The sequence below is a fragment of the Plecotus auritus genome (assembly GCF_963455305.1).
Source record: "Plecotus auritus genome assembly, chromosome: 9".
In the NCBI taxonomy this organism is placed as follows: Eukaryota; Metazoa; Chordata; class Mammalia; order Chiroptera; family Vespertilionidae; genus Plecotus; species Plecotus auritus.
In genome coordinates this window covers 133,021,462-133,046,212 of record NC_137783.1, presented here as the reverse complement: position 1 = coordinate 133,046,212, position 24,751 = coordinate 133,021,462, and the positions used below count along the sequence as shown (strand labels likewise).

At 38.4% G+C, this 24,751-nt stretch overlaps 2 protein-coding genes across 3 annotated transcripts in view; both read left to right on the top strand.

Annotated features, from left to right (window-relative positions):
- LOC308233726 (doublecortin domain-containing protein 1-like) overlaps positions 1-8,933 on the top strand; it is a gene marked incomplete at its 3' end in the record, with an annotated part of 168,387 nt that extends 159,454 nt beyond the window's left edge. Inside the window, exons 15-17 of the mRNA XM_080640676.1 lie at positions 2,555-2,615; positions 8,110-8,264; positions 8,867-8,933. Of these exons, the coding sequence (XP_080496802.1) occupies positions 2,555-2,615; positions 8,110-8,264; positions 8,867-8,933 (283 nt within the window). The remainder of the gene's footprint in view (positions 1-2,554; positions 2,616-8,109; positions 8,265-8,866) is intronic.
- LOC308257537 (doublecortin domain-containing protein 1-like) overlaps positions 8,933-24,751 on the top strand; it is a gene marked incomplete at its 5' end in the record, with an annotated part of 130,027 nt that continues 114,208 nt past the window's right edge. For both annotated transcript variants that reach the window (XM_080687425.1, XM_080687424.1), the window contains one exon: positions 8,933-9,024. In XM_080687425.1, coding sequence (XP_080543551.1) covers positions 8,933-9,024 — 92 coding nt within the window. The remainder of the gene's footprint in view (positions 9,025-24,751) is intronic.

The following is a 24,751-nucleotide window of genomic DNA, read 5'->3' as shown; positions in this document are numbered from 1 at the left end:
TTCATTCTCTCATGGCACCAATCATGCAGGAACAGATTCCCCATTTAGATAGAACATATACCCTCCGGTTTGCTATATTCTTCACCATTCCCAATTGCCACCCTCACACTAGCTTTAGCCTGCTTTATTGTTTTCCATTACCTGTCTGGCAATCTTTACTCTTTTCCTTATTTCAATGTTAATCTTTCAGTTATACTCTTTTTGTCTACTTCTCTCTCCCTCCCCCGTTTAGGTCTTGCTAAAAATAGAGTGATAATTGGCCAACATTAATCTAGACTAGGTTAAACAAATACTTCTTTAAGGGCACCATTGTACACAATGAACAAGTGTGTCTGAAATGCTAGGTGCAGAGAGAGAAAGACAAGTAAGCAGACAGCACATCACCAGGTATTCAGAGAGATTGAAATCATCTCATTAGTCAAGTCTTGAAGTTTAAGAGTTAGATTAAAGCAGAGTGGTAGACTCTATCAAGTACACAATGTAGGAAGGACTGTTTGCCATGCAGTGGACTTCGAAGTAATATTCAAACATGTAGATAATGCCATCAGAAATGTCAGCATCAGGTAGAAAATTGGCCACATTTAATTTCGCAATATGTGCATTGATGGATGAAGCTTCTTTCTACTCTTACCATGTTAAGAATCATGGAGTAGAAATCCCTTTTCCCCAGTCTCTATGGATCCTACTTTTGGTCCAGGAAGCATTGGAAGACACCAGAGCCATTTGAAGCTGGTTGGGAATGTGGATTTGTAATTGTGAAACATGGTGATCATCCTTCTTATAGTTAACTGAGAAACGATGAGTATTAGCCTATGAAATTTCCCCCAAACTGAACTGTGCTCATGGAATGCCTTCTTGCTTATACCCTCTGACAAATGGAATATTTCAAAGGAATATTTTATTAGGTATTAATTAATATTATAATCATAAATTTTAGTTCTGGACTCTAAGACATCTTTTAAAAGCTTATTTTTTCCTTTATTAATTACAAAATACAAAGATCTCTAGAAAGACGAACCTCTCCCAGCACCTCTCCCCCCTCCCCCCAGTGCTGAAATTGAGCAACCATTACATTTGTCTCAAGCCTGAGAATGGGATTCTTAGCTTAGTTATCAGGTAAGCCTTGAACAATGTTCCATAAACGAATGTATACCTAAGTATTAGAATTCTTCATATTTCCTCACATCTCTGCTTCCTCTCCTCCATTCTAATTTCACTCTTCTAATAGTGTCATGTTTCTCTCTTTTGTTTTTTACCCAAAATTGACATCTGAGAATTAACCTTGTCTGTTCTCGTTAACCTCCACCCCATTTAGTCAATCACCAAATCAGTTCTTCTTTTATAATGTTTTATGTAAGTAGTTCTTTCTTCCTCACCTACTCTCATCATTCTAGTTCAGTGTTTATCAAAGTCTGGTCCATAATCTGTACACATACACATTCCCAGAGTTCTTTTTTAAAAATATATATTTTATTGATTTCAGAGAGGAATGGAGAGGGAGAGAGATAGAAACATCAATGAAGAGAGAGAATCATTGATCAGCTGCCTCCTGCACACCCCACACTGGGGATCAAGTTCACAACCTGGGCATGTGCCCTTGACTGGAATCGAACCTGGGACCCTTCAGTCCGCAGGCCGACACTCTATCCACTGAGCCAAACCAACTAGGGCTCCCAGAGTTCTTATACAGCAGTTGAATCACTTGCAACACCTATTACTGTAAATTTCTGGGGGTCCAGACCTTCTGAGTCAAAATCTGAGACATGCCCACATGTTCTTCACATTTTCGTATGTAAACTGGATGTGAGTGAAAGGCACATATTCACTGGAACAGTTTGGGACTGCTGCCTTCCCAAGTTCTGCCCAGATCAGAGAGCCCCTTGCTTTGGAATAGAGCAGTATCTGCCACCACCTTTCTCAACCATTAATGTTCCTGTCAAAACTCAGAGGCAGTAGGAAAAGTCCTGTTTAACATGCCATTACACTTAATTTAATTCATGTGTCCTACTTCTGCAAGGTTTCTAAATATTAACGAATACCTGATTAGTTAATTTAAGTATGACTAACTTCATCATATTTTAGTTTTTCTTTGTTAGATTTAGCTCAGAAAATTTCATGTTTCTTAATAAAATTTTCTGGTCATTTCAGAAACAGGTGCCTAAGGTTTCTAATTTTCCATGGTATCTTTTCCCATCCCATTTTCTTACTCATTATTCTTAACTAAGCCCCTTTCTATCTCACCGAGGATTTTTTTTTGGAGGGGGGGGGGAGAGATTTCTATGATATTCTTAGCAATTCTATTTATTCTCTAAAATTCTTAATCTCTATTGCCATTAGTAATATACACACAGACAACATTCCCTCTCCCCCTCCACCACCCCCCACACAGACTCCACAGCACTGTGTGTACCAAAGGAATTGGTGGTCTTAGAGAAGGCTTTAGCTCCTGAGGTGGCAGTGACAATGGTATGGTATAATCCATGGTAGAGTGTGGGCAGTCCTAGAGAACGTTTCTATGAGGAGAAAAGTTGTCAATCTCTAATTTTCATTATAGACATAAAGAAAATGATTCTCAGAAGTGGGTGTTTGGAACTGATGGCTGCATTTATTCTAAGGTAAGGACTTTATAAGCCACAGCTTTTCTTCCTAAGTTTTTCCGTTCCAGATTTGCATAAAATGCACTATCTATTGTTGAGAGCAAGAAATGCTTTGTGTGCACAAATGATTTTACTCTATGCCTAGAAGTTTATAATTTAACTAGAGGCCCGAATTTCGTGCACTGGGGGTGGGGGGGGTGTCCCTCAGCCCAACCTGCACCCTCTCCAATCTGGGACCCCTCGGGGGATGTCCGACTGCCTAAACAGGCAGTCGGACATCCCTTTCACAATCCAGAACTGCTGGCTCCCAACTGCTCACCTGTCTGCCTGATTGTCCCTAACCACTTCTGCCTGCCAGCCTGATCACCCCCTAACCACTCCCCTGCCAGCCTGATCAACGCCTAACTGCTCCCCTGCCTGCCTAATCGTCCCCAACTGCCCTCCCCTGCATATTCCCTCTTTATTAGATAGGGTTTTTTTTCTTTAACATATTGGACACCCCTAACTGGTTTGGCCCAGTGGATGGAGCATCAGCCTGCAGACTCAAGGGTCCTAGGTTCGATTCTGGTCAAGGGCATGTACCTTGGTTGGGGGCACATATCCAGTGGGGAGTGTGCAGGAGGCAGCTGATCAATGTTTCTCTATCATAGATGTTTCTAGCTCTCTATCCCTCTCCCTTCCTCTCTGTAAAAAATCAATAAAATATTTTTTTTTTAAAAAAGAAACATTTAAGATTCCTCCATATCTGCCTGGTTGGTGTAACTCAGTGGTTGAGACCCCAGGCTGCCGCAGCTGGGAGGGGATCTCATGGTGAGGGTGTGTGCAGCTCCCAGGCTGAGACCCCAGCCCAGGCTGCCACTGCTGGCAGGGGATCACACGGTGTGGGTGCACGCCCCAGCCAGGCTGAGACCCCAGCCCAGGCTGCCGCCGCTGGCAGGGGATCGCACGGTGGGGGTGTGTGCAGCTCCCAGGCTGAGACCCCAGCCCAGGCTGCCACCGCTGGCAGGGGATCGCACGGTGGGGGTGTGTGCAGCTCCCAGGCTGAGACCCCAGCCCAGGCTGCCACCGCTGGCAGGGGATCGCACGGTGGGGGTGCGTGCAGTTCCCAGGCTGAGACCCCAGCCCAGGCTGCCGCCGCTGGCAGGGGATCGCACGGTGGGGGTGTGTGCAGCTCCCAGGCTGAGACCCCAGCCCAGGCTGCCGCCGCTGGCAGGGGATCGCACGGTGGGGGTGCGTGCAGTTCCCAGGCTGAGACCCCAGCCCAGGCTGCCGCCGCTGGCAGGGGATCGCGCAGTGGCGAGGGAATTTGTTTTTGTTTTTTATAAAGAGTCAGGAGGGCCTCTGGGCAGCATTCTGCCAGGCCGCTTACTCTGCAGGCTCTCAGCGGCAGCCCTCCCTGATACTGGGGGACTCTGGCGGGGCTGAGAGGACTGGGCACTACAATCTTGTGGCTATGGGCGCCACCATTTTTGTCGCAGAGTGATGGTTAATTTGCATATTACTCTTTTATTAGATAGGATTTAATTTAATACTTTCCTCTGAGGTTTTGTTTGACTTTAAAACACTAGTTTTCCAAAGCCAAAAATAATTTTCTATAATTTATTGCTATGAAACCACCTAGCATGCCAGGTCCTCAGTTTTCTTTCTTTTATCTTAATTTAATTCTTTATTTTTATTGAGATATAATTGATATATAACATTATATATGTTGTACAATGTATTGATTTGTTGCAAGTATGTATTGCCATATGATTACCACCATAGCATTAGCTAACACCTCAATCACATCACATAATTACCACTTCTTTTTGAGGTAAGATTAAAATCTATTCTCTTAACAAGTTTTAAGTTATAATACAGTATAATATTGGCCATAAACACTATGCTGTGCATTAGATCTCCAGAGCTGATTTATCTACTAGTTGCAAATTTATATCCTTAAACAACATCACCCCAATTCCCCACCCTCCTGGTAACCCCCAATCTTCTCTCTGTTTCTGTGAGTTTGGCTTTTTTAGATTCCACACTTCAGTGATATCATACAGTATTTGTTTTTCTCTGTCTGACTTATCTCACTTAGCATAATAATACCTTCAAGTGCCATCCATATTGTCAAAAATGGCAGGCCTTTTCCCTCATAGCTGCATCTTGTATTATTTTGTGTTTTAAACATATTATTTTAAAGAAAACTTTGATTCTAAAAATTTTAATGTCACATTCCCAAACACAATCGCTGATTTTTTTTAATTAAAGTTATTTTAGATTCACAGAGCAAAGCTATTTTCATGAGTCATTTTGTTCTTATAGAGGTTTAGAAATTGTAATTAGATCTAAATTTAGTCATATCCACAACTTTATCCATCTAGTTAAGGCTAAAATGGAGGATAATTTGATAATTATTTGCAGCTGGTTCATAAATGGAGCTCATTTCATTAATTTAAAAAAAGAATTACTGCTTCAGGATATTAATAACTAATCTTGGCTCTACCACTTAGCTGTGTAGCCTTAGGCAAGTCATTTAGCCTTTCTGAACTTCACATTCGTTGTCTACAAAACAGAGATATTCATACCAGCATTTTGAGTATTTAGCACAGATTCTGGCCTATCAATAGATTCTGGCATATTGATTCTAGCTAATCAATAATTTGTAGCTATTTATGATAATAATAATAATGAACAAATTTAAACACAGTAGTGCACTTTGTTGCTGTTTTTACTTGGATAATTTTTTTCTTTTGTTTGTTTATTTTTAATGTTAACCAACCCTCTATTGATTTGCAAAATGATAAAGTTAAATTACTTCCTTTATACAAACTACCAGTTTCAGCTAAATTAAATATTTAAACTTAAACATGGAACCATAAAATATCTAGAAGAAAGCTTGGATTAAAGTATCTAACCCACAGTAGCAGTGAGTGGATATCTTTATGAGCATGCAAACAAAGATAGAATCCATAAAGGAAAAGACTAATGGCTTTGAGTATATAAAAATATTTTAAAACTTCTAAATCTAAAATAGCATAAGCAAAAGTAAGTAGAGAAATATGGCAAATAGGGAAAATCTTTGCAATATAAATGTGAGAAAATTGAATAATACTTATGTATAATAAGCCTGTTATAACAATAGAAAAATAAGCAAAGGACATTAAAAGGAAATACATGACAGAAGAAAACTCAAAATAACCAAACCAAATAAAAAAGTTCAGCCTCAGCAAGAACATACAATAGGATAAAGACAGTCTATTCAACAAATGTGTTGGGAAATTAGACAGATGTGTGCAAAAAATGAAACTAGACTACTTTCTTATACCATATACAAGAATAAACTCAAAATGGATTAAAGATTTAAAGGTAAGACTTGAAACCATAAAATTCCTAGAAGAAAACATAGGCAGTAAAATCTTTGGCATTTCTCTTAGCAATATTTTTTGGACATATATCCATGGGTAAGGAAAACAAAAGAAAAAATTAACAAATGGGACTACATCAAACTAAAAAGTTTTTGCAGAACAAAGGAAACCACCAACAAAAACAGAATGACAACCTACTGAATGGGAGGAGATACTTGCCAATGACACATACAATAAGGGATTAATATCCAAAATTTATAAAGATCTCTTACAACTCAACACCATAAAAACAAACAATCAAATTAAAAAGTGGGCAGAGGTCCTGAATGACATTTCTTTAAAGAGAAAGATGGCCAACAGGCATATGAAAAGATGCTCAACATCACTAATCATCAGAGAGATGCAAATTATTTCTTCATCATATAATTGGCATCATATAGTTTATAGCCTTTTCAGGTTGACTTTTTAAAAAATATATTTTTATTCATTTCAGAGAGGAAGGGAGAGGGAGAGAGAGAAAAACATCAATGATGAGAGAGAATCATTGATCCGCTGCCTCTTGCAGGCCCGCACTGGGGATCGAGCCCACAACCCGGGCATGTGCCCTTGACCAGAACCGAGCCCAGGACCCTTTAGTCTGCAGGCCAATGCTCTATCCAATGAGCCAAATCAGCTAGGGCTAGGTTGGCTTTTTTTTCTTTTACTTAGTAATATGCATTTAAGGTTTTGGAGTCCCTTACAATTTTGACATGCACATTTAGTTGTACATTTTCTAACAAAGTTTAATTATTCAATATTACTTTCCCCAGAAGAATATAAGGACCTTAGTGTCTTTAATTATTCACTTAACACCTTGTCTTATTTTTGTTAGAATTTTAGTTCCACACCTTAATAAAGAGGAGTTTATATCATATTTGAGGCTGTATATCTAGACCTTATGTCCTGGTAAACACTGGATGACAACTGAGCAGGTAGCTTAATCTCCCTGTGTCGTTTTTTGTTTTGTCTTTAAGATGAACATAATCATACTGATTTCAAAGAGCTGTTGCGAAGATTAAAATGTAAATATATTATCATGTGGGAAATTGCTTTGATGCAATAGTAGTCTCCAAATATGCTCCTAGATAGACTATCTTAGAGCTCATGGAACAAAAAGGTACATCAACCTAATTAAAATGCTCAAATCATGTTTGTTAAATGGATTCAAAATACAAAGCAAAATGTATGGGAAAAAGAAATGGGCTAGGTTAACACACTTAAGGTGCAAGTAGGTTGAAGAGCCACGTTACCTGAATCTCTTTGTGTTGCATTACTCTTCCCTGCGAATGATGTGGTTACAAGGACCAGAGTTGAAATTAGAGCAAGGGGGCCTAATGGAGAAAAGGTGCCTGAGGCAGTGACACACACAGGCTCTGAGAGAGCTGCTTGGCAAATACACTCGGCTAATAACTGTGCTCCCCAGTTAGCTTGATGGGCAGCTATGGACTGTATCCAGCAGAGGATCCAACGAGTCAGCAGTGGGTGGCCAATTACAGATCTCATGATGTTTGTGAATCTCATGTGCTTCATTTATGTTTAGTGTAACATACATATTTATTGCTTTGTTTGTTGTTTAGTAAATTATGACTATTAAATGGCTACTTTTCCTTCTACCCCTTTCTATCTATGTTCATATATACTTGCTCTACTTAATTTCTGTCTGACACTTCTCAGGTTACTAATTTGCTTATGTTTAATGCAGCTAATGAATTTCATCCATCCCTTTTGTTTTCTTGTCTTCTAGAGCAGAATTGAATATTCCCAAACAATACAGCAACTACATATTACATATATGCAATATCTTTTACAATAATACCTTTTATGTGGAAATAACTCAATAAATGCTAGCTATTATTATCAATATGTAACATGGCTTTAATATTTTAATCTTATCTAAGGGTGAAGATTAACAAGTTAAACTTGATCAAAGTAAACAACAAATTAGAAATTGTAATGTGAAAATTATTTGGCTTGATTTTGATCTGAAATTGATAATGAAGTGCAAAGGTTATTAGCCACACCTTTTTACTATTAATCTAATTTATCCCCACATCATTCTAGTTGGATAGATTTTTGGCTGTTGCTTACAAGGCTGGTGTTACATTTTTCCTCTTTTCCTACAGGCTTATCCTCAGTTTGTTCTGACCTACTTAGAGGAGCTAAAGGCACAAATGGATGTGACCCAGACAGAGTATCACATTCACCATGGCACCTGGACCACAGCTCATCAGGAACACGGCAGCAGCTTAGCAGAAGAGGTTAGTGCAGGGAGCCAGAGGCAAGACAGAAATAGATCTCTAAAATGTACTTCGAAAAGAGAAAAATATGCGAGTTGTTTTCAGGAGGCAAACAGGAATTCACATCTTAATGTTATTTATTGTTGATAATCACGCACATAATATACATCTTGGTATGTACATTAATATTTGTATAAACATCTGTATCCAATCTAATAAAACGGTAATATGCAAATTAATGGTCACTCCATCACAAAGATGGTAGTGCCCATCCACAAGATGGCGGCACCCAGTCCTCTCAGCCCCACCGGAGTCCCCCAGTCCTGGGGGTGGGGGGGGGCGGCTGCTGAGAGTGGGCAGCGTGAGCAGCCTGGCAGAATGCTTGCTTCGTCACCGCGGCGATGAGGCAAGCATTCTGCACCCAGCCACGGATGGGCCTCTAGGCCGTGGAGAGCTTCTGGGCAGTGGGCATGGAGCAGCCAGGCCCCGCAGAGAGCTACTGGCACATGGATTCGTGCGCAGGGCTACTAGTACTTATATAAATATTATTTTATTAAAAAATGGTGACACACTAGCTGTTTTTGATGACTGCTTTCTTTTGTTCTGCCACATGAGCTTCTTATTCCTATATTCTGTTTATTAGGTTCTGCAAAAAAGTGCCAGCATCCCTGGTTTGGAGCAACCGTCAGAGCCTTCAGACACCCATTTGATGCCAGAAGGTTCTCTTGGGGTGACAGGGCAGCTGACAGTGGCACTGGTGAGGAGACTGGAGGAGAAACATCCCAAGGCTTCTGCTCAGAGGTAGGGCACTGACAGCACGGAGCTTCATTACTCAATGACATTCCCTCTTTTCCTTCAGTTTCATGTAAGATTGATTTCTTAATGATTATTGTAATACTAGAGGCCTGGTGCACAAAATTCGTGTGTGTGTGGGGGGTGTTCCTCAGCCCGGCCTGCACTCTCTCCAATCTGGAACCCCTCAAAGGATGTCCTACTGCCGGTTTACAGGGATCTGGCCTAAACCGGGAGTTGGACATCCCTCTCACAATCCGGGACTGCTGACTCTAGCCACTTACCTGCCTGCCTACCTGCCTGATTGCCCCTAACCATTCTGCCTGCCGGCTTGCTCGCCCCCAACTGCCCCCCCCCCGCCAGCCTGCTCACCCTCAACTGCCCCCCTGCAGGCCTAGTCACTCCAAACTGCCCCCCCCTGCTGTCCTAATCACCTCCAACTGACCCCCACTGACGGTCTGCTCACCCCCAACTGGCCCCCCTGCTGGTCTGCTTACCCCCAATGGTCCCTGCCATCCCATCCTGGCCTGATCACCCCCTGGCAACCCAAGGTCCCAAGGTCCCAGCCCCTCCTTTTTTTCTTTTTCTTTTTTTTTTTTTCAGTGCCTCCTTGAGCGGAGGCCAGGGCTGGCTGGAAGCAAGTATCTAGGATTTATTTATCTTCTATAATTGAAACTTTGTAACCTTGAGCGGAGGCCAGGGCTGGCCAGGGCGGGCGGGAAACTTAGCTTCCTCCATTGCCAGGGCAACCCAAGCCTCCTGCTTGCTCCAGCTCTGTGGCCAGCCGCCATTTGGTTGGGTTAATTTGCATACTCACTCCTGATTGGCTGGTGGGCGTGGCTTGGCATAGCAGAGTGATGGTTAATTTGCATGTTTCTCTTTTATTAGTGTAGATCTCAAAAGCCCTTTGGCTTTCTAGTACAGTAGTTTTTAGGTCACATTTGATCAAGAGAGGTAACATTTATGTGTATTTCATTAAAGATCAATGTATGGTATTGTTTATAAGCATACTTGGGAAGGATTGCTGTCCTGGGATTGTACTAAAGTAGCATGAAATAGCATAATTAGGGAAGACATAAGAATATAAACAATTGTAAAACTACCAAGAGGTCTTTAAGATATTACATTTAGACCTGAGGATGAGTGCACAATAGATGGTCTTAAGTAGTGATAATTTAACTGATTGACATAATTTCTGTTCCTAGAATAAAATGAACATCAGTGATTTTGCTAACCAATTGAAAATTATCCTTGGTTGGAAAATGGAAACTGTTTCTCAGATCCTCTTTATTTGACTAGAAAATTAAAGTTTATTATTATTTTGGGGGGGGGTTGTTGTTATAAATTGCAAAATGACTTTATAAACTTCAATTTTAATATATAATTATTTGAAATTGGCTATTGATTGGAGTACTTACCATACTCATTAAAGTTTAGGAGAATTCCTAAGTTTAAATATATTAACTATAGGTAGATATGTCAGTTGCATGAAAAAAAAAATAGCAACTTTTGTTTCCTTAAAAAAATTTTTTTGGACAGCTTTATTGATATAGTTGGCATATAACATTGTGTAAGTTTGTGTGCAACATGACAACTTTTTATTTCAGTTAAAAACTTTTTTACACTCTGAATTTACATATTCCTGCCTCAGAATTTGACAGAAAAGAAACTTTTTTCTCCCCTGATAACAAAAGTGACTCTTCAATTTATTGTCTCTTTAATTTGTTATTTAAACCTCAGATCCTTTGGTTTTGTTGTTTTTAGTAAGACGGGGCACAGCTAAACAAGGTAACAAACTTAGTACCTCCCGTATCATATATAGGGGTTTCCTGGAGCTGGATGAAAGTTTAAGTTCCAGTTCTTTCCCTGCTCCTTGCTTTTTAATCATATTCAGGGTTCTCAACTCCCGGATGCTTCACAACAGGACCAAAGGCTACTGTTAGACAGCTAGGCCACTCTCTGCCCAGGTCACTGGATATAAGTCTCTTGAGAACCATGCTTGAAGTTTTCATGTAAAACAGGAGCTCCGGAAATACCTGGGCACTGGAGAACTCAATCACTGTTTTCTGAGGCCACTGTTGACTTACCTTCCTAGACTCATTCAGCAGCCACTGCTTTTTGAAAGAAGGCTAGGGCTTGTCATTATCCTACCTCTACTCAAGGAAGCACAGGTTCCTTCTGCTCTCAGATTCCTGAAACCTAGCTGGTGTTTTTGTGTTTGTCTCCTGCTGGCCCTGGCCCTGATGGGTTGGCATTCGGGGACCCCAGTGACAGTCCATCTACTTTTCTGTGACTCCCTCCTCCTTTCCCAGCCTGGAAATATTTTGTCTGGGGGCTGAGGGCATTGGGTAGTTTATGGATTTGTCTCCTGTGTTTTCTTGTTGTGTTTCCGTGAAGCAATATAAGCTGATGATGGAACATTGAGAGAAACACTTACAGTATTGAAAAATGTGAGGCCACTCCCCAAACAAAGCAGTTAATGTCAGTTAACATACCACAATACCTGTTTGAGTTGTTAGAATTATATGTTATGTCTTTAAAATTCCAGAAATGTATAAGCATACAGTAATAGTTGTGAAATGATCTGAAAACAAGTAGAGGTACAAAAGAGTTTTTAATGGGGGTTGCATTTATATTGGTGATTTTTAGTCATATGAATTGACTGGTAAATATGTTTGGGATTTTATAAGAAATTTTCCAGGGCCCCCTCTTCTGGCCTTCTTTATTTTCCTTAAAGCCACAGGGATTTATCTGCATTCTCCTATCTTCTTCCACAATTTACCACAATAAATGCAATTTCAGTTTCTCTTTTTCTCTTCCTTAGCAAATTTATTTTGAGTAAAGAATAAGTACTTAAAGCAATTACTTTCTTCCCACTTTGGAAGGAATTGTTGGGCAAAATTAGAACCCGGTACTGAATTTGGCATATTGATGACTTTGAACCTTAGGTTGTCTTGTTAGGTTTATATACTTTCCAAACATAAGGGAAATCAGTGCATCGTATTGTCACTGCCTCAGTTTCACATTTTCTTGCTTTTTATCAATTTTACAAAATAAAGAATAAAATTGCTGCCAAAATTAAAGAAATAATGTGAAATGATCTGAGTTGTGGAAATTTGAAAAATAAATAGAATTTTAGAACAGGGAAACCATTAATGAGCAAATAATTTTAGTAAAGAATATATAATTGAAAAGAATAAAAATACAAAGATATAAATGTATGTACTTCCTTAGAAATAGCCAAGGAAAGAGACAACCACAAGTGACCCAATTTGGGGAAGACAAAAAGTCTGGTAGTAGCAGTAGGTATATGTGACAATGAGGGATAATATTCAATTATTAACATACTAGAGGCCCGGTGCACGAATTCGTGCACTGGTGGGGTCCCTTGGCCTGGCCGGCAATCAAGGCCTATTAGGGGGCCGGCCGGTAGCGGGGAGGGGCCACAGGAGGTTGGCCAGCCGGCCGGGGGGGCTGGCTGGCCCTGGGGAGGGGCTGTGAGAGGTTGGCTGTGGGAGTGCACTGACCACCAGGGGGCAGCTCCTGTGTTGAGTATCTGCACCCTGGTGGTCAGTGCACGTCATAGGGACTGGTCGACTGGTTGTTCCAGTTGTTCCAGTTGTTCAGTCATAATGGTCGCTTAGGCTTTTATATATATATAGATACTGACTTTCCTTGAGGGCTTTATGTACATTATTTCCCAATAACCTATGAGGTATGTAATACTTTAACCTCTGTTTTACTGATGAGGAAATTTGGCACAGAGAGTTTAAGTTAGCTGGCTAAGGCCTTCCAGCTAGTAATCCAAAGCAGGCCCCTCTGAGCCCAAAGTCTTACAGCTTCCCCTTGGTATTGTTCTCCCTGACCATTCATGTTTTTGTCTTAGCGATTATCCAAATCTCCAGGACCTATTATTTTTGACTGGATATCTTGGAAAGTGACCTTTAAGTAAGGTGGAACAGTTTAGAAAGGGATTAATAAAAAATATGTCAATATATCCAGCTTTTAGCAAAGACAAGAAGTAGAAAACATGAAGGGAGACTGTGAACTCCTGATTCCTTATTGAATCCAATAGTATAGATTTACTGTTTTTTACAGGCTTACAAATGAAGGGTTTAGATATTTTTAAACATTTTTTGCAATTTTCTTTTCTTTTTATTTTTATAACTAGACACCCAATGCACGAAGATTCGTGCAGAATGGACCTTCCTTACCATGGCTGCCGGCACAGCCTTTGCTCCGGCCCAGAGCCACCTTTCTGCCTTCCCACGCTGCTCAGAGGCCTGGAGTGGCTGGGGCAGTGCAAAATGCCTGCGTTGTCGCCATGGCAATGACGCAAGTATCCTGCCCCTGGCCCCTGGGCTCCTGTGTATGCAAATTAACCCACCATCTTTGTTGGGTTAATTTGCATACTCACTCCTGATTGGCTGGTGGGTGTCGCGAAGGTACAATTTGCATCTTTCTCTTTTATTAGTGTAAATTATTGAATTTATTGGGGTGACATTGGTTGACACAACCATACAGGTTTCAAGTGTACAACTCAACAAAACATCCTCTGCACACTGCATCGTGTGTCCATCACCCAAAGTAAAGTTTCTTTCCATCCCCGTTTATCCCCCCGTTTGCCCACCTTCACCGACCTCTACTCCCCTTTTTCTATGGGCATCATCACACTGTTGTCTGTGTATATATGTTATATAACTTGTCATGATTAACCAGGGTATTTCATACCTTGAATGGTGGTTCAGGTCAGCTTTGTATATACTAAATTTAGTGACAGGTAACTAATAGCTATCATTTGTTGAATACTTATAGCATGTGCCAACTGCCATGCTAAATAGTTACTTATAATAATGTGATAGATTGATTTACTTACTGCTATAAGATTGATTTACTTACTGCTATAATAAGATGATGGTAGAGGTAACCTTATAATCTGTGAAGATAAGCAACTGAGGTTCAGAGTGCTTTTGTAATGTGCTTATTTATACAGCTGGTTAATGGGGAAGATGGGATTCGCACCCACACCCTTTTAGATGTATAGCCCATACTCTTATTCACAGTTTTAGTCCTTGTTCCTAGCAATTTTTATTCTATTGATTTCATAACCGAATGTCATCATACTGAGAAGCCATATTAAGTCATTACTAAAATTTTATGTGTATTACATCATAAAAGATTTTATTAGGCTACTGCCATTTTTATTTGAGCATTATTTTGAGTTATATTCTTAAAAAACTATATCACATCACCACAATTCAAACTGTCATCTAGTCAGAATCATTTCATTTAATTTACATTTCAAACACTTGTGGAAAGCAATCTGATTGTTGATCCTTTTTTTTTTTTTTTTTTTTTTTTGGTAATGTGGAAAACTTCTTTTTTCTATTGAAGAAAAAGGAAAATTTTTTTATTGTGTAAGGTCCTAAATGTAAGGTTCTGATTAGTTCATAATGGGTTATATTTTTTGTTTGCTTTAGCCACACTGAGAATGTTTTTGCTTCCTATATCAGTGAGATGTAGAAATGAGGTTCTCTTCTTACTTGGATAAATGTGTGTGTATATTTAATTCTAAGTTTGGTCCAAAATAAAATAAGTATCATATGCTGGTATCTTTAAGTGTCTGGAATGTGTTTGTTTACATTAGTTTATCCAATGGAGCCCTTTACCCTTATTTACATTGAATAGGGGGTGGGGAAGGCCTGGGACAGCTGACAAAGCACACTGACCCAGCTTGTCACCCAGTGACCTGTGAGAAGGAAATAATGAACTGTGAGTAGCTGTCATCTTAACTGTTTCTGACAGTCTGCCTTGGGCACATCTGTGTTAGTTGCATTGGAAAGGCCTTTGTTCTTTTCCCACTAGAGACTCTGGGAGCGCTGAGGGGATTGCTAGCTACTGTACTCCTAGCCGGCCCTTCCTTCCCAAGGAAGCAAGCAGCTGCCACGGATCACACCGACATTTCTCTTCTTGACTCAACTTGGCATGGACTTCACTTTTTCAAAAGAGTACATGTATTAAAAAGATCTTTGATCTTTCATTTAAAATATAATTTAATGTCTCATGAGTTTTGATACTCATAAAAAAGCAAGTTCTGAAATATGTTTAATATTATCCTAATTGTCTGTAGATAAAGATAAGGATAAATAGGAAGCTAACCAGATGGGCAGGTGACTTGAAGGAACTATATCAAAATATTGACAGTTGTTACTGAGTTAAGTTTGTATTTATCGTTTATTTTCTAGATTTGAATAATTGAATATTACATTTGCAATAGAACAAAAATCAACATATGTTATGCAAAACATTTTTAATGTAGATGCTTGATACATGCCTTATTAGTAGAAATATTTGGGCTAAAATAGGCAAGAATATGCTGTATTTTGGTTCACATTTTCCACTGCTATTTTAAAAATAAACCTCTATTTAATAATTTAAACTTTAAAATATTGCAATATTTACATTTTAAAGTTAATCTAGTCCATAAAATTATTATAATCATTAGGAGATGTAATTTGGTAAGAAACAGGTGTTTCAGTTCCCTGGTTTCCTGAAACATCACTACTATTTCAAGCATAACAAAAACAACGTTCTGAATACTGTGTATCATACCATAAGAGAACTGTTTAAATTAAAATAAAAGCTTCATTTATAAAATACAATTCCTGAATCAGTTTTAAAGCCTGATTTACATTTTTATAATTGCTATAAAATTAGTCTTTCTACTATAAATAAGTCTGGCTGCAATCTGCGTGGAACAAACACTGAGTATTTAGTACTCACTTTATTACATGTCCCCTTCTGAGAGAATATAAATCCAAACTATACTGTATTGGTCAATTTTCATACGGTTTTTCCCCTGATAGAATAGAAAAAATGAAGCTTGAAAGAGGTGACATGCTTTTTTCTGCATTCCAGGTTTTTCTTTCTCAGTAACAGGTTTGAGATGCACTAGCTAACAGAACTATTAGTTTCTTGCTTTTCAAAGAAAGGTAAATTAATAGCAATGAGAAGTTCTTTAAGCAGACAAATAATGCTCATGTTTCTATAATTATAAATTGTAGAAAAACACATTTAAAGCTGAAAGAGCCATATTCTGGTTTTCTTCAGAATTCAATAGCGTATGATTTATTACTCTATTAAATGATTTATGTAGCTTTGCATATAGTTGATGGTAGTTGGTAATCACCTTATTTGTTAGAACATTCTTCTCATTTTGGTCATTAAATATCAACACAATTTTTGCAGAGACAGTGAATGCACAGGTCAGTTTTGATAACAGTCAGACTGTGTGTTTTTAAGAAAAGTGAACTGTTTAAATAGTCACACTCTAATTCTTATTTCTAGGACTCTTACCAATAAAGTCAAATGTTAATATAATAATTGCTTTTGATATTCACTAAATTCAGTTATACTTTCTAGGGATAAAATCTCATGTTAGATTACATTACTGTTCCTAGGTATTAAAATGCTCATCTTGAAGCATTAGCCTTTAGCTCTTTCATGCTATATACTAGAGTGTGGTATTAGATTTTAGGACATTAAATTGTTGTGTGTTCCAGAGATGCAGAGCTATATTTATAATTCTTTTTTTAAAATGAGAAGAGTCAAATAACTTGATATTGCTGCCTATTTGTATTTTGGCATATTTTTAATTAATTCCCATTTGTTTACTGTTAACTAAAATAAAGTGAACAAATAATTTAATTGCACCTGCTTCTTTGAAACAAAGTCAAAACCAGGTATTCCAAAGGATTAGCTTTATATCCATAAATGTGCATTAATTCAGAAATTATGGAAGGCTTTCAAATAAGCATTTTATGATAAATCTTTGTTCTCGCTTACTGCCATGAGGTACCCAAACCTTGGATTATGTTGCTTCATTTCCAATTTTAAAAATGTGCTATTTATTTTTTTGTTTTGTTTTATTCAATATTGTCTGTAAACCTATCCAAGGTCTGAATGGGAAACTCTACTTCTACATTCTCTCACTTGTAGGCCCTAAACTAGAATGTCTATCTGGTATTATATAGCTGGGTAAAAAAAAAATCTAACCTCGGCAAAGCCCTCTTTTCTCTTTGTGTTTTAGTTGCCAATTCTGAGATGAGGTATAATTCCTCAGGTGGTGGTTATGAGAATTAAATGAGATAATACATGAAATCAAGATGTAACATAATATAGTAGGTAAGAACATGGATTTGGGAGCCAAATTCTCTGAGTCCAAATTCTTCCAAGCTGTGTTACCTTGGTTTACTTACTTAACCTCTCTACTTCCATTTTTTCACTTGTAAATTGGGAATAATGCAACACCAACCTTATAGGATCACTGAGGATTAAGAGAATCAATGTATATAATTAAATTAGAATAATAGGTACATTTATATAGTATATATTTGCATATACAAATAAGTAAGTGCCCATATACTATCACCTTGTTTTACTCCCTTCATAGCACTTAGCACTGTCTAAAGCCATCTTGTTTACTCATTTTGACTTATTGTCTATCTTTACCCTTGAAAATCTAAGGTGCATGAGGACAGGGGCTGTTCCATCTCACTCAGAGACTGGAACATTGCTCTACACAGACATGGCAAACTCAAGAAAACATTATTGACTGAATTAATGATTAAAACTAACATCAGAAGCATAAATCCCTCATAATACTTTAAATGTAATACCACCACATGATAATGCCTCTGAAGGAGAAGTCTTAATTATTTCTCAGTCCTTATCTGTATTTTAAATGAAACCCTTAAAATTTTCCTTGATTAGCTATAGCAATTTGGCACTTATGACATGCATCAGAATGTGCAACTTCCTTTAGGGCCTTTTACATACTATAAATACCTTGAGCAAAGCATGATTGAGATCTTTTCTCCTGTATGTATACAATGCCTTGGCATTTTACCACATTAACCCCAGAGGAGTTGCAGTTTTTTGATGCTATTGACCTAGCTTTTCTAGCTCACAGCTGCTTTCCTGATACATTGTCTGACCTCCTGGATAAAACAGGGTTAGAAATGCTTTCTCACTTGCTCCATGTTTTTATTTTTCTTCTGAAATATGGCTAACTCATAAAGTCAGCTTTGAGACTATCTTATATTTTAACACAAAAACCTCTCAGTTCTAGGCCTTAAAGGGCTAACCCCTTCATTATTGCTCATTTCACAAATAACAGCAATCTATAATACAAAGTTCATTTTGTCTTTCAGTAGAAAATATATGGACTTTTTATTGCTATCAATTAAAGTCATGTTTGAACTTAGTAGCACATATAAATTCAGCAAATTTATGAGTTCCTTCTGCATGTCAGTTTCACATGTTCTCTTATATTTTCTCATAAAAATTCTTTAAGTTAACTATCATTTTCACCATTTTTTTTCTTCTTATGAGGAAAATGAAAATTTACCTGATATTCTAGGGTCAACCAGTAACTGGCAGAGCTTTGATTTGAACCTTAGTCTCCAGAAGCTAAATCTACCCTTCTTTCTACTATAGTAGTGATTCCCAGGCCAGTAGTATCAGCATTTCCTGGAAATTTGCTAGAAATGAGCTTCCAGATCCTGCCCCAGATTTGAGGTGGGAGTGGGGGCAGCAACCTGTCTGCATCTTCTAATGATATAAGCTAAAGCCCAAGAACCATTGCACAAACACACAAACACATACAATTTGGCCTAGCCAGGTATATCACTGGGTGAGTTAAATGATTTTCATTTTGGGGAAATATGTAATATTTATACAATTTTCAGTAGCATTTTTTTCTTAAAACATAAGGTTCTATTGTATCTATTTTAAAATATATATATATTTTTATTGATTTCAGAGAGAGGAAGGAAGAGGGAGAGAGAGGGAAAAATATCAATGATAAGAGAGAATCATTGATCGGCTGCCTTCTGCATGCTCCCTACTGGGGATCAAGCCCACAACCCAGACATATGCCCTGACCAGAAATTGAACCGTGACCTCCTGGTTCATAGGTCATACTCAACCATTGAACCACACCCACTGGTCTATTGTATCTATTTTTACATTTTTTATTTTCGTTTTTTCCATCAAATTCTGTTTTGATCTTTTTTTTATATATATATATAACTATATCCCCATTTTCAAATGGCCAATATCATTTTCAGTTTATTTCTGAAATTCATTATTGCTATGGCTTCACCTATCTTTACTTAGTATCTAATAATGTTAAAATTTTTTTATTAGTTTGTTATTAGTCTTCATACTTTGGGGCTTAAGTTTTAATGATTGTAGCCCTGTTTGGAATGCAATTAATTGTATTCTTTTTGCCACTTCGTAAACACAAATGAGTACATTATCTTGTTTTTTTTCCTCGGGAATTGTGGGACTAAATCACATTATTTTATTAATTTAACAAATATTTATAAAACAATGATCATAACCCAGGCAATGTTTTAAGTACTTGTTATTAAAGCCAGTTTCCTGGTTATTTCTTTAAAAGAGTAAATAATCAGTGTCTACAAATAATTGATGGCATAGTACCCATTATCTTTGTGAATGCCATATTATTTAAAATTCCCCATATTTTGTTGTTTTACATGGGCCTTAATTATCTAGAATTCCTGAATCATTTCTCCCTACCTCTTGAAATGAAATACTAAGGTTTATTAAGTGCTTACCTGTCTCAGGCCAGAACTCTATTTTGCATTTATTACCATATGAATTTATTTATTAAGATTGTCTCCAGTTTACAATTCAGATGACAGAGAGTGTGGAACTAGTAGTCTAAGGTCAAAAAGCTAGTAAGGGGGAGAGTCAGGATCTGAAACAGGTTGTCATTTAGAGCATGGCCAGCCTTTTAAATATCATAACTCCTAGTACATTTTTAAGCACTGCTTAAGTCATTCTTTTCATATGTTTCATTAAAATGTTTTTGAAACATTTTCCTTTGACTGTTTTTCTCTTTAATTTCAAATCCTAAACAACAACAACAAACAGAATGCTCTAATGTGTAAAGTTCTGTAGATCAGGGTTTGTGACCTATAACCCTATAGTGTAATTGCCTGTCATAGAGTAGAGCTTCAATGAGGAATGAACAAATTAAAGTAATACTTTTGGACATAGCTTTTTATTTAGCATTTTTTCACATTCATATTAATTATCACATTACTAAATATCCATAGTAAGTACTTACTATATTGTTGATTAAATATCAACATTTGATAGTTACTTTTTAAATTATGAAATTTAAAATTAAGAAAAATTTTGACATAAAAACATATGAAAAATATTTCTTTTGTAAGTCCCATATTTTTTACTTTTAGCTTCTAAACTTGCCCTTCTTTCCTTCCTTCCTTCCTCCCTCCATTCCTCCGTTCCTTGCTTCTTTCCTTCCTGTAAAAAAAAAAAAAAAAAAAGAGAGAGAGAGACCTCTTTTTAGATATAGCCAAAGGAAAGCACTTCCAACAATAGAATTGTTCCCCAGGAGAACTGTTCTGTTGTTAGAGCATAGGATTTGGGTCAAATTTACTATTTGAGTCTTCAACTGTGCTCCATGCCTCGGGCACTATTAATCACAGAGAAATTGATACCAAAGGTGGTAAGCCTACCAGGAGTCCAGAAGGTGAAACAGGTCAAACAAAATAATTTTTGGATATTTTCTGCTTCCAAAAATCTGTTCTGAACTCTAGAACTGACCTCTAGAGTTCAGAACAGATTTTATTTGTCAATTGACCCAGAGAATCAAGTCTTCATCTTCATAGCAATCACAGCCCAAACAAATTATTATAATCTCAGACTCTGCTCATTTTGTTCTGTTTTTCAAGGATTTGACAGATATTATTAAACATGGAAGAATGCACAAAATGTTGAAATTACACCAAAGAATCATATATTTTTCAGTTAATTTTAAATATACAGTAAGTAATCAGGAAAATGAAACAAGTATGGTGCTAAAAAGAAGGAAAAAAGTTAACAAATACACTTCAGATATCCAAATCCTTTATTCTGATGTATGTATTTACATTCATTAGCTGAATCAAATTTCTATTTCTGCTCTCTGTTGTTCTAAAAATAATAAAAGACTAATGCTTGCTTGAATCACCTTTAAAGTCAAGATAAATGGTGTGAAAGGATTAGCATCTAGAAAGATAAAAAATTAGAATTGAAGATAATCCTGATAAGGGAAGGAAATATTTAGCCATTTCCATTCATCAGGAAGATGTGATAGTTCATTAAGGGAAAACAAAGAAATGTTAAGTTGAAAATGAGCACATCTGGCAAATAAATTCTGGCACTTCATAGAGATAAGAGGCTTTAAGAAGGATCTTGGAAACACCAAATGTTAGCAAACAAGTTGGTTCCTATGTCCTTTCAACATGTCCTTTATGTGCACAATTATAGGCCTATCAGGTAGCCTACCCATTTGCCTTAACACTGGCTCCACCTTGAATAGAATCCAGGTCTGTACTCAGGGTGTCAAACCTGAGGACTAACAGGAATTGGCTTAGAGTAGAGCCTGGGTTTCCAAACTCTGTTTCTGAGAGCCTCTGGTTTCTGGGGCACTGAGGATAAGCAAGATTTTCCATTTCTCTACTTCTACAAGAATAGCTCTGCTTTATGTGTTCAGCTCCGTGGGGAGTGGGCCTAAGCCGCAGTCTGGCCTCCCTTTGTGGGAGGCAACCGGGCTGATCAGGGAAAGGCACCAGCCCCATCACCCCGCTGCTGCAGCCACTGCCAGGCACCGCAGCCACCAAGGTGTTTTCATCAACACAGACTTCAGTCCCTTCACCATGAAAAAATGACAACTTTCTTTAGGCATTTTCAAGATGTATCTTTCATAGGATATGACATTTCTTTTTCTTTCTTTTTTTTTTATTTTTTATCCTCACCTGAGGATATGTTTCCATTGATTTTTAGAGAATGTGTAAGAGAAAGGGAAAGACAGAAAGAAACATCAAAGTGAGAGGAACACTTTGATTGGTTGCCTCCTGCATGAGCCCTGACCTGGGCCCCAGCCAGGGAGGAGCCTGCAACCTAGGTACATGCCCTTGATCAGAATCTAACCCGGACCCTGCAGCTGGCAAACCTAGGCATTATCCACTGAGCCAAACCGCCTAGGGCAGGATATGACATTTCTTAGCCCTCCAGCAGCAGACCTCCATTTTTTTCTCCAGGAGTGTGGTGGAAAAGTCCTAGATCACCTTTTTGGATTCTTATACCCAAGTTACTAAGAATATTACCAGTGGCATACAGGGAGCTTAGCCAATGAGCGGTCAGAAAAGGTGTTTCCTCTGTAGTTCACACCTATCTCCTCCGATCTCCGGCTCCACCCCTGCCAAGTCCTAAAGCCTTGGGGACTGGGCAGGGGCCCCCCAGTTCCCTCCAATCGCCGGCTCCGCTTCTGCCAAGGCCTAAAGCCTCTGGCCCTGGGCAGGGGACCCCCAGTTCACTCTGATTGCCCGGCTCTGCCCCCAGCCAAAGCCACAAACCTCTGGCCCCGGCTCAGGCCCTGGGCGGGGAACCCCCAGCTCACTCTGATCGCCCAGCTCTGCCCCCTGCCAAGGCCAGCAAGGGCAGGCGGAAAGCTTGGCTTCCTTCATTGCCAGGGAAACCCAAGCCACCCTCCTGCTCTCCATGGCCACAGCCATCTTGGTTGGGTTTATTTGCATATTTGCTCCTGATTGGCTGGTGGGCATGGCTGGTGGGCGGGGCTTGTGGTTGTAGTGGAGGTAAGGTCAATTTGCATATTGCTTTTTTATTAGATAGGATTAGTGCCTGGCATATACTGGTAATGAGCACTTAGTAAATAGCTATTTGAATAAACAGTTCTTTTGAAATATAACAAACAAAACAAAAAGTAAATCCTTAGGCCATTAATATTAAGATAGTTATAAAAACTAAGGAGTACAAGAGTCCCTGTTATATTCTGTACTTCTTTACTGTACTCTTTCACACCATGCTCTTTTAAATAATGTGTATTGATTTTATTTTTTATTCCTTATTTCACTAAATATACATAAAGCATACATATTATATTTATGTATTATATTTTGAATGCTTTAGGTCAGGTAGGGACGACACTTGTGTAATTTGTTTTTTATATTATCTGTTACTGAGACATAATGGATCAAGGCTGGTGATGGCTTTGTAAGTATGATAATGATAATATTGATGATAATCTCTAATATTGATGACTAGAGGCCTGGTGCATGAAATTCATGCATGGGGTGGTGATCCCTCAGCCCAGCCTGCACTCTCTCCAATCGGGGACCCCTTGGGGGATGTCTGGCAGTTGGACATTCCTCTCGCAATCTGGGACCGCTGGCTCCTAACTGCTCACCTGCCTGCCAGCCTGATCACCTCTAACTTCCCTCCCCTGCCGGCCTGATCACCCCTAACCGCCTCTGCCTCAGCCCCTGCCACCATGGCTTTGTCTAGAAGGAGGACTGGATGGCTGGAAGATGACCCGGTCTAATTAGCATATTACCCTTTTATTAGTATAGATAATATCTCTAATGGTCAGATGAACTAAAATTAATCTATATGAAATGAGAAAAGAGAGCAGTGATTAAATAGTGAACATATATTTAAGAACATATACAGAATACAGTGAATAGCATTTACTTTTCTCAAGTTCGGAATAAATAAGGGAATAAACAAGCATTCAGTTGAAGCACATTTAACAAATGCCTGTCACTTGCCAGCTACTCTGCTAGATGCTAGGAGGTACAGAATCAGTCTCAAAGGAGTATGTAATTTGTCAGATGAAATATTCAGTTTCTGTAGAGTAGAGAAACTTCAAAATGATTATTTAAAATAGAGTTGATTAGTGCCAGAAAGTAAGGAATTGCTTTAAAAACAAAATGGAAGCATGCTGAAAGGGCCTAGGAGCCCATCTGAAAAAGCTCTCAATGGCCAGAGCTGGAATAATTTGAGCAAAAAATAAATATAAACCAAAGAATAATATAAATATTCATGAGTTTATACTTATACAAATATATACTGAATAAATAAGAGAGCTCTGGTTATAAATGCAGAAGGAAGAAAGGAAATAGAAAACCACCTTTAGGACAAAAGAGCAATAATTACTACAGGCAAGATCCATCAGCAGAAGCTAAAATTAGTGGGTGAAAGTTAAAGGTGGAGCAGTATATTTCCAAATATATTCCTCAGATATTTATTAGTTGCAAGAGAAAATAGAAGTAATTTTACAGTGGAGAAACTTGGCAGACAGCATCTTAACATAGTGATCAAAGTTAGTAAGACATATGTATAACTGAATAAGGTATAAGACATATGAATAAATAATAAGATATACAAAACTGAACCAAGCAAGTGAGTTCCATGCCCACTGCTCACTGGACAGTGAACTGAGGGAGGAGTCTTTTGCAGAAAGAATAGGCTTTACTACAGGGCACCCCATTAAGGAGACAGATCTTTGTTCAGGGAAATCTCAGATCTGTATCCCTGAACAAAGGTTTAAAGCAAATTTACAGACTAAGGAGCTATACATAATCATTAGTTCTAACTCAGGAGGTCTGATTGGACAACCTTGGAACTTGACCATTTGTGGTCAGGGGCTTCAGCACAGGGTATTCCTGGACAAGGGACTCCTGGCTTCTGAATGGGTTCCAGTGTTCAAGTTCTGGTCACGTCTCAGTCCTTTGGTCCCATGAGAGGGGCGAGATTTGGGTTCAGGGTGCAGGTGGAGGTCAAAGTTCTCTCCTCTGCTCATACTTTGGCTGCATGACTTGTGGTTTTGGTCTGCTGT